At 40.3% G+C, this 14,266-nt stretch overlaps 1 protein-coding gene across 1 annotated transcript; it reads left to right on the plus strand.

Annotated features, from left to right (window-relative positions):
* Nucleotides 1-413: 413 nt before the first annotated feature.
* Nucleotides 414-13,912, plus strand: LOC108799865 (aryl-hydrocarbon-interacting protein-like 1; the record flags this gene model as incomplete). Its single annotated transcript, XM_018571792.1, has 3 exons — nucleotides 414-590; nucleotides 2,069-2,210; nucleotides 13,710-13,912. Coding segments are annotated over 3 exons (522 nt in total), but the record flags the coding sequence as incomplete, so codon positions are not given.
* Between the last annotated feature and the right edge of the window lie 354 nt (nucleotides 13,913-14,266).

The following is a 14,266-nucleotide window of genomic DNA, read 5'->3' on the forward strand; positions in this document are numbered from 1 at the left end:
ATCCTCTGAGCTGGCTTGCTCACCGGTCTCTGGAGCCTCTCTCCCCCTCCTCTGCAGCCATCTAAAGATCCTTGAGTCATCACATTCTTTTACACAGTGTATAGGATGTGAGGATGCCAAGGGACATACCATTGCTGCACCAGAGGAATGAGACAGGCTTCAGGGACCAGAGTAGCAGCTAGCTGGTTCCAGGTTAGTATAACTTTTTTTCTAGCACGGATGTAAAGCTGGCGCTAATATATTCCTAAAAAGAGAAAGTGGTGTCACACTTTTGGCTGTCTTGTCCAACAGAACTATATGCAAAATTTGCTAGACAGAATTACAAATGCTTTAATCGGTAAGACAGTTGACATCTATGTATGTACCTATCATCTCTCACCTTAATAAATCATGCATTCTTATTTGTGTGACAGGTAGAATCACCCAGTATGTATAAAAGAGAGACATGGGCCCTAAGTGATGACGAAAAGCTAAAAGCAGTCCCTGTCCTGCATGGAGAAGGAAACAGACTGTTTAAACTTGGACGCTATGAAGATGCAACCAATAAATACAGAGAAGCTGTTATTTGTCTGAAAAATATACAGACTAAGGTATTTCATTAAATTTAAAGAAAGGCAGCCATTTTGACGGGGAGATTTTTGGACCACTGTATTTGCAAACTTCTTAAAGCTGAACTATGGGATTGTACAAAAAAATCTACCCTTGTTCCCCTTATGTCCTATGTTCCTAAGTGCCACATAGTGGCTATAATGGGGTATTTTCCTGATATTACATTTGGTTTGGAAAGAAAGTATGCTAATAACATGTGTTTTTGCCTCCATCGACACAGAACGAATTTACATGCAATTACTCAGGACAAATGGCTCTGTGGATTGTTTATAAATACACCACCATGTGTATATTGTAAAGTTTAAAGCAGAAATACAGGAAAATGATTGAATAAGCAGGCAGAATATATATGAGAATTGTTCTAGCTGCGATGGGTTTTATAATTCTGTGATTCGCATACCCCTGCCACACTGGGCAGCCAGGAAGATGACTGTAATGTTTCCCAGGTCAATATTGCAGCTTTTTTGTTTGCTCATGGTGATGCTGATTCATTGTCCAAAGGACAGGCTTGAGGCAGAGAGGTGACGTTGGAAGCTGGCAAAGCTATATGAAGAACTAGTAATATCATCTTTCTTGTTCTACAGCGCGGCAGACATTTGTGAGTCACATTTTTGATAGCTAAAACAGTTCACAGTTCAACTGTATATATCATCGTTTGCCCAGTTTTCTGCAGATAATTTTTAAAATCTAGACCAGCCTTTCCCAACCAGGGTGCCATGTCGCAGAGGTGTTCCCCCTGGCTTCCTCAGGGGTGGCTTAACATTTTTTGGTAGTGGGACTGTGATGTGAATTAAAAATTATGTGAAGGGGGCTCCTAATGTAAAGTGTGAAGTCTGATGTGAAAGAGGGGGCCTCTGATGTGACTCTGGTATGAACGTGGGGCTCCTGATGTGAAGGAGGCTACTGATGCAAAGGGTGACTATGACATTTTAGACTGGAGTGCCTCGAGATTTTGCATACTTTTGAAGATTGCAGAGACTGATAAAAGGTTGAGAAACTCTGATCTGGACACTTAAGGGTTCATATATAAAAGTTTTGGTTGGATGTTGTTCGCATGGCACTAGCGCGCCAAGATGGCACTAGCGCGCCAAGATGGCACTAGCGCGCCAAGATGGCACTGACAAGTCACAACTCTAGGCAACCAGCATCCACCCAGCGTAAAACTTTAAAAATGTAACCCCTAAATAGTGATTGGAAGGGAACCAATGGCTCCCACACTTGTGGAGAAAAATAGTCATATTTTATGTGGAATCTGAAGAGCTATGTGAGTGTAGGTCAGCCTCTGAGTTTTACACCACAGCTTTGCACTGGATATTAACCCAAAAGAAACAGACAAATTTCCTCTCAGTTCCTTATGTGGCTACCAGCCAGGAAGTAAAAGGACATTTCCCCAATGGGACACAGATTGAAAGAAAAATCAGCCTAGTAGCATCTCTGACATACTAATTTTTGCTTTCAGGAAAAGCCATGGGAGGTGCCGTGGATGAAACTGGAAAAGATGATTAACACTTTGATTCTGAATTACTGTCAGTCCCTGCTCCGCATGGATGAATTTTACGAAGTGCTGGAACACACAACTGACTTGATCCAACACCACCCAGGTATCTTCATAGTCCTGCCACGTAGTCTCTAAGCTGAATACACAGTAAATATATGAAGATTTTTTTAACGGCCATACGATTTTTTATTCTGTTCAGGCAGAGTTGCAATCCAGGCACAACTGCTAGAAAGCAAAGCCAGATCTGTCATCTCTGTGTTCCCTGCACAAAGCAACAGAGCTCTGACTGGCTAAGAGTCCTGATCTGTTTCCCCTGTACATAGTGTAGCGCTCACCCCCGAAGGAGCCGCTGGATGATCAGGTCTTCTGTATCACCTCTGTGACACACCACAAACAATGAATCCACAGCACACCAGCACACCTTGTGAGATTTTAAATAACTATTTACTGTATATATTAATCTGAATAGCAGTATACAACATCAACATTTATCTCTACACAGCATAACACAGAGACTGTATATGAGACATCAGCATAACAGTGATGATCAGTAAATGCGGTTATTCTAACTGTGAACTTGTTGGACAGTAATCAAACTGTATATATACAGTATATATATATATTTAGTCCCAATGTACCCGGGTACCTAACCCACTGGCCAGTGGTAGTTTCTTCAGCTAGCCAACGTTGGGGCCCAATACAAACGGTGAAAATCTGTGTGTACTGTTAATGACAACAGCAGGCCAGAGGCCTCTCACCCATACACGGAGGGAGATGTCCGTCTGTAGCCGGCAGGGATGTCAGCAATTATCTTCTGTGATGAAGAACTGTATATAGGAGCTGAAGTATGATGTCATCAGGGGTTCTGGTCATCAGATTTGGCGTCCGTCCGGGTTCTGGTCATCACATTTGGCGTCTGTCCGGGCTGAGTCGCCGCCCACAATGGCCTTTCAGCAGGATGGCACATCACTCACAGCCCCAGAGGATCCTCTTCCAGAAAGGAACAAACAGCCATTTACTCTGTGCAGAAGATGTCACTTCAGAACTGCACGTGTGACAAGTGAGCACAGTCTCTCCACAAGCTGGCTGCACAACACAAGCAACAGCAGTCTGGCCTCCCTGTCTCCTCACACTAGACTCCGCCCAGCAACCTTTAGCCCTCAGAGTTTACTTCCCTTCTCCCCTTTAGCACTCTGGGAATTTTAGTTCAAGTATCCATTTTCATTTGTCATTCCTCAGTGGCTGTGTCCACAATCCCCACAAAGCTGTGCTCTCTGGCTCCACCTGCAGCTGCAATATCTTTTCTCTTAAAGGAGCGGATCCCATAACAGGGCTACAATAGGATTACAGAAGTCTAACATCAAGCTAGCTCCATGTGCTGGGATTATTTATTACAGGTATTTATATAGCACTGCCAATTTACGCAGCACTTTACAAACTGTACATTCACATCATTCCTTGCCCTCAAGGAGCTTACAATCTAAGGTCCCTATCCCACATGCATACATACATGTACACCATGACCAATATCTACAAGAGCCAATTGCCGTTCCAGCATGTCTTTGGAGTGTGGAAGGAACTCAGAGCTCCTGGAGAAAACCCATGTAAGCACAGGATGAACATGCAAACTCAATGCAGATAACGTCATAGTCGGCATTCGGACCGATGACCCCAGTACCTTGGTATTTAGTTTTAGATAAACTTCTGTAGTTTGAAAGCAACAAATGTAGATGCTGGGAATGTGGCCCTGGAGCCACACATGGGTTCAGGTTTTCAGTAATATGCCCCTGGCTGTAAGAAGGCAATAAAGCTGTGGAACATGGTACATAAAAGAAAGCATTACCAACAATCACAGAGCCCTACTGAAAAAGTTTAATGGGGGTCCCTTCAGCTCTAATTACCTTTCTTTGCAGCACCCTGCATTTTGCATTGTTGGCCAGTGACCTATATTTGCAACCTGACAATGCTGCTAGAATAAACAAAAACTCCACAAAGGCTCAACGTTTTATCTCAGCATGGCGCCCATCGCTGTTTGGCTATGCAGAGACATAAAGATTAGGATGAGCAAAATGGAAAAATCCACTTTATTTAGAAATTTGGCAAAATGAATCCCCTATCTACTCTGCTATTGGAATATTTAATTTGTCTAGTGGTATCAGTAGACTGGTAAAAGTGCCCCCAAAAAATAATTTATTAGTTCCCTTCAAGTGCACATGCCAAACAACTGATCCTGCTTTTGAGGACACAGGGGGGTAATGAAAAGAGAATCCTCATCCCCTGTGATATAAAAGCTTAAAATGTAAGTAGTATACTATTTTAAGCTTGTGTTTCTTGTAAGGAAAACCTCACTGCCACTCTGACATTTAAAATTGAGCTAGTAAGTCGTCCTTTGGGTCACATTACAACTTCATTTATTAAAACAGATTAGCCAACAAACTGAATTGTCACTGCCTTGGCACAAAACAAACCTGGCAGATTAATTGGGATTTCTGTCTTTTGCAAGTTCATTGGCTTACCTCTAGTCAAGATCTGCTTAGACCCATGTTTTTCATGCCCAGACAGTCAGGGAGCAGGGGCAACACATATGTCAGCACAAATTAGGGTGAAGGTCATCTACTGGGAGTGAGATCACCATGTAAATCATGAAAAGGTTTTAGGCTAGTTGAAAACTTAAGTTGACTTCTGTGTACCTTCAATTCATCACTTCATTCATCACAGTATTCAGCACAGTGAGTTATTCATGTTTCTATTGACAGCACAAAAAATTGTGGATTTTAGCTATGAATTTAATCTAATGCCAATTTTCAACTGTGCGGATTAAATAAAGCTTGCTGGATTTTATTGGAAATGAAATAAGAAAGTGCTCAGCTAAACGCTTCTTACAACAAAAGCAGCTGATCACTTCTCGAGCTGTACGGCGCTCTTAAAGTGACACTAAACTCAGGAGTTAAATCTTAAAAATGCATTCAAGTACTTTAACTATTAACAAAAATGTATCTTATTTGTGTATCACTCGGCTGTACATCCTCAAATCATCTCTGAATTGGTGCCGACACTGTCCTTCCTTCTGGAGGGTGGCTACTTTTGTTCCTCATGGCCCCTGTATGTGTTGTAAAGTAGCCATCGCTCCAAGCTCGCTCCGTGATGAACTATCAATCTCAATAAAAATTAGCTAACTAAACACGGCAATTGTTGTAATGGCTTCTTTTCAGCAATGACAGCCAATGTGATCTGAAAATAACAATCACATGGCCAGAAAAAATGACTGTTATGGCAAGAAAGTTTAGTAAATTAAAGCTTAATACATATACATACCCCCTCGCATACAGTGGTTATTCCTTACGACAGCGTATGGCCGCGTCCTCCCATAAAGGAAGAACGGGCTGCTGTGTACAATTACAGGCAGCACCTGTCCTTCCCTGGAATGGCCTGATATGGCCATGCACGCTGCACGGAATTGTACGGCCCCACTCTACCCTGTGTGAATGAGGCCTCACAGTGGCCCCCAGAACAAATGGGTAGGGTGAATCTCCCCAGTTGTGACACAAATAGCATTAAAATTGTTCAAGGATTATAATCAGCAGTGGCTTAGTGGTAAGCTCCTCTGCCATACAGCATTGGGGGGGGGGGTCCCCAGTTCAAATATTGATCAGGGTACTATCTGCAAGGTGTTTGCATGTTCTTCCTGTGCTTATGTGAATTTCCTCTGGGTACTCCAGTTTCCTCCCACGCTCCAAAGACATGCTGGAAAGTTAATTGGCTCCTGTCTATATTGGCTCTGGCATGTATGTGTATGTATGGGGACCTTGGATTGTAAGCTTCATAAGGGCAGGGACTGATGTGAATGTGCACTGTAAATTGTCAGTGCTATAGAAATACCTGTAATAATAATAATAATCCCAACACACTCTAGTTACAACTTAATGAAAAATCACTGTGGCACATATTAATGCATGACCTCTGCTTTCCAAAAATATATGGTTTTGAGTTCTTGAAAGCTGAACTGAAGGGAAACTGTTAAATAAACAGTTGAAATGGAAATATAGTATTTGTATTTGTTTTACCTGCCAAAGCATATATATTTCTGTCTGACCAATCCTAAAATGTACACAGCCCCGATAAACAACAGATGACCTGATTTTTTTTACTACAACACAGCCATGTCACCTCTCTGTTCCCAAGTTATGGATAGACAACGAAGAAGCAGCAACAGACTGATGAGGTGTTCTCTCTGCTTTCTACTCTTGTCAACATGTTCCTTGTCAGCACATGTTAATGTAACAGACCCTGTTTGCCCCTAGTGTTCCCCCTCTGTCTCAGTTAGTACTGCAGTACAGGAGATCACCATTGTTTTTTTAAATACATAACTGCAACATGGTGTTTTGTTTATCCGCCTGGAGCTCAGCTCAGTTCTAAACTTTGCAATGTGTGTTTTAGCTAGATGCGGAGAAAACAGTGAGTATGACCATGGCAGGAAGAGGGTTAATTATCTATGGTGTTTTGAACTATGTAAATATAAGGGAATACATGGAAATAAGTATATTATTTTACAATGGCAAAAAATCTAGCATTTGTGAGTGTGAGGATCCGAACTACTGTATAAAGTATGATGTTCATAATGGAATTCAGTGCCATGTTATTATTATCAGTCTGCTTGTAGTACAGGTGACTGCAGGGCAGCAGGCTGGGAAAGCCAGCTGAGAAGTCCCCATGCCTATTCCTGGGGTTTTCAAGGGATTCAGCTAGGCCAGCTGGGAGATGTCATCATTTTGGCATGGACTTGTTTGACAGCCGTGAGCTGTCAAACAAGTCCAGCAGGAACTCTTATTCCAAGAAGCAAAAACTGCCTGCTGATTCAGAGGAAAAGTACTTTTTGAAGGATTTTTGTTAGTATATCTTATTTTTTTTATATAAAATAGTGTATGTAACAGTTCTTAAAAACATTCAACATGTAAAAGTTTCAAGTGATTACAAAGAAGAATGTTAAAACTGAAATTCTGTCCTATACCTCCCTACATATCTGTCTTCCTGTCCAGGGAAGAAACCTCCATATAAATCTTCACATAATGCATATGGTATACTTTTAACAAAGATGGCTTCCCATCTATATGTTGCAACAAAACCGTTTTACTGTGTTAGTGCAACACAATGAGACATTTAGTGGTGGTTTAAATTGGCATTTAGAATGGCAAACACACAAGTCCAGTAGCCTGTGGCCAAGTGGCGCAGCATGTTAAAAAAATTGCTGCGGGAGCAATTTTACTTCTATCGCCATGTTGGTAGCCAATTCTAAATAGGCTGCATTAACAGCAATGCACTTTTACATGCAAACTACCTCATGTTATGTGGTGCAAAGAGAACACTAAAAAGCAACACTGCTTCTCCACGGCTCAAGGAAGGGATGAGCCAGGTGCTTGCCGCTGGGAGCACGTCTTTGCTCCAGTATGAGCCCGCACAAACAGAAAAAAAAGCGAGCCGCACTATTCCAGTGGAATCTGGAGAGTGGATGTGTTTTTTCTGTTTGTGTGGGATCATACACGCGGTATCGCACCACAAATAAATGTACAATTGTAAAGGGGCCATGGGGTGTAGTGGATCTTTATGGCACCCCTGGATCAATGGATTTCTATCCATACATTAGGGGAAATTAATCAAAACTGAAGCAGAAATGCTTCATGCCAACCAGTCAGCTTCTCTCTTTTATTTTCAAAGCTTAACTGAACAACCTGAAGAGAGAAGCTGATTGGTTGCCATAAGAAAACTGTCTGCCCTAGTTTTCATGAATCCCTCCCGTTATATATTAAACTGTGATTTATTCAGTAACAATTTGAGAGGCCACATGCAAACAAAGAGACCTGGCGATGAGTCAGCTTTGTGCAGCCAATCCACGCTCCAGCATAAAAACAATAATTTTAACAGACTGTAAACATCTAAAAATAAAGCAAGAGAAAACATCCATTTCTTTGAACATTATGATTACTCTGTGCCATATGCAAGAGTAGAAAATAACATGTGTTAGCAAGAAAACAGTGTGCCAACCATCATCTCTGTCTGTTATTTGCCACTGTTCTTGGATTAGAGCCAGTGCAAAGATAAGATTATAGAGATGGAGATACTGCAGAATGACTGCAGATGAGGGAAGGGCTCTATGTAGCTTCCTTTTAATTTCCTTTCAAAGGTCAGAGGGTGACACTACTTGTACTCTCTCTTGGTGTGGTTTAGGAGCTTCGCCCAGCACAGCATTCCTTACTTGCATTGATTTCTTTCTCTCTACTTATTGTTTGTGCATCGTGTTTGCATTGTGAATCTTCTCTCCTTGTTAACACTGTTATCCCCAGCTTTTATTGCCTCTTATTCCAGTTTTCTGTAAAGACGGATTCATTTGCTTGGATCCCCCTGGACAGTTTGATTTCTGGCACCCTAATAAAACCTGACATAGCAGAACCTGCTAGTCAATGAGACTAAAGCAAATGTGGAGGGGGAACTAACCTTCAGCTTCTCTGCAAAGACAGTGCAGAGATTCGTTCTATTACTGGATGTCCAAGTTGGTTTGTCGCCATTATTGATGTCTTAACTCTTACTAACAGGCAAAGAAGACAAATTAAGAAAAAGCTATATACCCTACTTAGAAATTGGTCTTACTAGCTTTCTAAGGGAAGATAGCTATTTTCTTTCTAGCTAAGGTTCAACTTTTAAAGTGAACCTGACTGGGTCACTTTAAATGTTTCTAAAGTAGGGTATATAAGGGTAGATTTTTGAAAGAATGTTCGCAGGAACAATCTTGTTAGAACATTTGATAATGCCATCAGAGACTTGATGGTTGTCATTCAAAATTTCGTTTGATCTTTGTTTCCATTTCACATTTGATTTTGGAATGAATGGAGTTTCCTTAATACCCTTAAAACCATATTCACTGATAGAATTTCGTTTGATCAAGAAAAATTATATTCTCCTACACATTTTTTTTATCACTGCAGTTGAAATCCATCATTGATTTGAAGAGTTTGGAGAAGGAAGGAGAAGTGAACAATCTAGGCCAAAATAGCTGATTTAGAAAAATTCTCCAATTCAGCTTCCTTTCCAGTTCAGATATGTTGTCCTAGATTATTCACTTCTCCTGCCTTCTCCAAACTCTTCACCCCTTAGTGAAAAGCCCTGTAAATGTGATATTGTTATCCATCACGGGAGTGAGCTTGGAGCTGTTGCTCCACACACAGGGACCATGGGGAACAAAAGTAGCCACCCTCCAGAAGGAAGGACAGTGTCAGCATGAATTTAGAGATGATTTGAGTATCTACAGCTGAGTGATACACAAATAAGATAAATGTTTTTGTAATAGCTAAGTTACTTGAATGCATTTTTAAGATTTAACTTTTGAGTTTAGTGTCACTTTAACTACTATGTGTGCAGTGGTAACAGCTGCACAAATATAATTAAGCCTCCTAGCCCAGGGGCAGCTACACTCCATGCACTGTGATGCCTCAGCTAGTTCCTCACCAAATGTTTACACTATTAACAGTTTTAGTGTCAATGGGCTTTTGTTTAATTCAAACAGATTTTGCATCCTCATACAAGAATATGAGAAAGCAAAACCTGCTTGATGGAGGTCAAATGCAGGTCAGAAGGAGGTCAATGGCATGTGTTAATTAATTCTGAATGCTTTCAGAAGCATCTCAAACTGATCCCATTGACACAAGCCCAAAGCCTGTTAACAGCGGCCCTTTTGTTTCAGAGTTCTGCCACTAGCTATTATCAGTTCGATTATAATAGCAGTATTCTGATGGTGTTTCCATTTTTTATTTTGTATTAAGAATCTGAAATACTGCTTAGGTATCAAAATGTGCAGTCAACTATCATTCCAAGGTTACAAACACTACTGCATTCACATAAGACAGCAACTAACTTACTAGCAGCATACCTAGGGAACATGATATTGCTGACTAGCCTCCTAAGCCCCTGGGTCCCATATCAAAAGCATATGTTGCCATGGCAATTTATAAATCTTTGGTCTAGGCAAACTGAATTTTTAAAAAGTTGAGCTACCAACTCCATTTCTTTGAAAGCTGTTAAATATGTGTTTGCAAGGTCATGTCCTACATTTAGCTGACAAAAGTAATACTGTTGCTGCTAGTTTTTTTTTCTGTATTAATAAAGCAAAATTCCCACAAAGCTCCTTTGTGGCTAGGCTACTTTTTCTGCTGGCAATTGAAAAAAAAAACCTGTAAGTGTCTTAGAACCAAAGATTATCTTTTGAGCTGGGAGATTAACACTACTTCAAATACAGGGGATTTGAAGGACACTGATTCAAAGAAAATTGCCCAATGTAAAGATCCAATATTTTGTATATCACATGATGAGATCATGCAGTGTACATAGCAGTTCATGATAAGCACCCTCTACATCTCCAAGTGTAATTCATTTGATATATTCTAGCTCCTTGTAGTGAAACAAATGGTACTCTTAATACCTCAAGGTCTTTTCCCTCAGAAAGAAAGAAAAAAATGCCACTCGGAAGGGATTAATATTAAATGTGTCCAATAATAATAATAATAATATGATAATAATAATAATAATAATAATAATAATAATAATAATGCATCAGAATATGCTGAATTTACTGGCATAGGTATCCTATAAAATAAAAGCAAAAAAAACCCATTAAAACAGTTGCAAAAAGCCTACATATACATGCAGGCAGCTAGATAAAGAAAATGTTGAGTCTAAAAGATGAGAAAACAAAATGGAGAGTAATGGCCAGTGACTGGATTAAATAAATTTACACTCCACTGTGTTAGCTATTTGGCCCTATAATGGCAAGAGATAGCATCTGGTTTAGTAACATGAGGATTGATTTGAATAGATTTTTTTTTGTGGACAGCGCTGTCTAACTTTTTCAAAAGTCAAAGAAAGGTGTTCTAATACTGACCATACACTGGTAGATTTTTGTACATGTCCCCCACAATGCAAGGGTTAACTGCTCATTTTTGTCTAGGGGCTTTCCTCAAAATAGTTTTACTTATCCCCGCTTCCACTGGCTCAAAAAACTGTGCCTGCAGCTTCTTCCCACTCTTGTGCTGACATCTTCACTTCTAATGCAGGGTCCATAGTCCCGCATTTGATTTGAGGACACTGAGGAACATTCCACAGCAAGAGCAGAGGCAAGAGAGGTGAGCGCTAACTGTTAGAGGAGTGAGAGTTAGGTAAGTTAAACTGCTTAAGTAAAAACTCTTAGGCCCCTTTCACATGGTGGTCCAATCTACGTTTTTCAGGAGGACCCAATCGGATGCCTAACGCTAGTCTAAACAAACAGGCATCCATTTACACCTGGTTACCCCCGACTCTGGCCATGTCCGAAAAACAAACGGGATCCATGCACAGATCCCCTCCTGATTAGCCTGTGTGAATAGGCTTTAACTACCAATTAAGCCTTGCAGTGTGGGGGTAGCCCCACTGCAAGAGGAGTTTTTGTTTTTTTATCCAGAGATAGGCTTTAAATACATGTTTGAAAATTAATATTGAATACTCCTTATAACTTTTTGTAAATAAAAAAACTTTACAAAGCTAAATGTGATTGCAAATGTTAATTCATGATCAATTGAGAACTGTTGCTGCTAATCTCTTGATATCCATTAATGAGTAATTCTAAGAGGATGCCTTAAAGGATTATTCTACTCGGTACTCATATTTTGGTTAAGGATTGATAGCGATGGATGAAGCTATACTTAAAAAGGGAAACACTGGAATTTAGGTGTGAAGATCTTTCCACCAATTGCCAGGCTTTATCATTGTCCCTGTGTATGCTCCAACACAACAGCTTACACACAGCTCTGTCAGGCAACCAGGCAGTTGGGAAAGCAGGAATGTGGAAGTGGGGTTATACACTGAGTGGCCAGATTATTATGACCACCTGATGTTTGTAGGCAAATTAGCTATAATTAGCTATAATTTCGCGCTGAAGTTGCTAGAGGGCCAGACCATTATAAATATGGAAGCAGGTGATTTTTTTCTGAAGATATGGGTAAACAACGCGATTTAACAGCCTTTGCACGTGGGATGATTGTTGGCGCTCGGAGCCATGGAGCGAGTATCAGCAAAACAGCAGAATTAGTTAAATGTTCAAGAGCAGCTGTTGTTAGTGTTTAAAGACTGGGCTGTCAATGTTAGGGCAGAACGGAGAGTGGCAAGACTGGTACACGACAACAGAAGGGCAACAGTGCAGTGTCAGATTTCTCGCATCACCTTTTACGTTCTCGTGGAGTCACGAGGCGGCCCAACGAAGTCATCTCGTGGAGTCATCTCGTGGCCCAACGAAGTACAGATGGGGTGGTCATAATAATCTGGCCACTCAGTGTAGGTAAAAAGGCATATGGAGTTTATATATTTAATTAGGTATACCTTAAAAATGCTTCTTTTTCAAATATTAGAAATACAGCGTAGGAGATCTTAAGTGCCAGTTTATGTATGTAGGAATGCAGGACTGCTAAGCTTAGGCCTTATATAGATGGTAATTTAGAGTCAATCTGACAACCCATTCAGATCTGCTGGCTTTCAGTTCTGTTTGAAGCAAGAAGAACAGAACTTCCTGAGGTACCTGGAGGGTTCATTGAATTTCTGGTGCTTGCCATGTACACAGACTCCTGAGGATAGCAGCTAATACCCATATACGGTAACCTAGAGTGTTCAATGAATACTATACACAGACACACAGATGGGTTGATCTACTAAAAGCAAAGAGGTTGTTCACTTTGCAAGGGAATTTGCACTTTGCATGGGAAGTTGCCTCTAATCACGTGCAAGCTAAAATGTTGTGTTTTTAGCTTCCTTGCACATGATTAGGTATTTTTTGCTAAGTGAAACTTCACCACATTCACTAAGCTAAGGGGAAACTCCCCCCCAAAGTGAACAGCCTGTTTGCCTTTAGTGAATCAACTCTTAAACTTCAATATACAGACACTGAAGGGAATTTGCTGTTGCATAATGTGTTAGGTCAAGTAAATGGTCTGTTTCTAACCTATCTAATTATATAATTTGTTGTATATTTTATGCAGTCTTATATTAATGATGAAGGAAATGGCTTATTAATGCCTGGTTGTTTTGTGCTCTTGACAAGGGACTGTACCTTGGCTGAGAGGTGCAATCTGGAGAATGAAGAAGGATTTATTTGGGCTCCCTTCAACTAATGACTGTAACATTATAACCTTGTAAAAAGACAGATGTGAAAGGCAGCAGTAAAGGCTTATCTGTGTGAGAGATATGAACACACAACCCGGAACATAAAGGCTACTGTAGGGGCATCAGGACTTTAATGATTGTGTTGTTTAGTAGAAAGATTTTGAGGACCCTAGACAGTGGGTGAAAAAGGCTGGTGCCAGCCTTCTGCAGAGAAAAGACAATGAAGGCATTTGTCAGAAGGAATTCTGTGATTTTTGTGAGAGATAAGTGCCGGCACCTTTATCTTACTTAGTTTGCATGCATGTAACATGAAAGAATATATCTGCTGCTTGGTTCGCTTTAGGTGTCACGTTCTTCAGGAAATATCACAGTGTGCGGTATATATAAACAAATTATAAACAGAATATAAAGTTTACACTTCCTTTTCTAGGTTTGACAAAGGCTTATTTCCTGCGCGCTAAGGCCAACGCTGAAGTATGGAATGAAGCTGAAGCAAAGAAAGATTTTGAGAAAGTCATGGAACTTGACCCAACAATGACCCGTCAAGTCAAGAAGGAAATACTGAAGCTGGAGATGAGAATGCAAGAGAAGGAGGAAGAAGAAAAACTGAAATACAAAAATCTGTTTCCTTAAGATATCATTAGTATCAGTAATAGAAGGACATTCATAAATGCTGAATTAAGCCGTTACATCATAAGATACATCATTCATTATTTATATCTTACTCAGATGTTGTTGTTACTGTAAATTTCCTGTGCAACCAAAATCATTCAAGAAAAGCCAACTTTTCTGAATGCAAGCTGAAGAAAGATAAAGGAAATTGTTTTATCGACTGACACTAACCTGCGTTTGACTGTGACCCAAAATGTCAATGTTCAATAAACTGTAGCACAGCTCCTCTTAGCTTATGGCAAATGGAGATATCTTGGTCTTTTACAAAGGGCTAGTGTTCACAAGCTGGTATGAAAACTTAGACTGGACTAATTA

Source organism: Nanorana parkeri, unplaced genomic scaffold (genome assembly GCF_000935625.1).
Source record: "Nanorana parkeri isolate BGI_ZX_2015 unplaced genomic scaffold, ASM93562v1 scaffold1838, whole genome shotgun sequence".
Classification (NCBI taxonomy): domain Eukaryota; kingdom Metazoa; phylum Chordata; class Amphibia; order Anura; family Dicroglossidae; genus Nanorana; species Nanorana parkeri.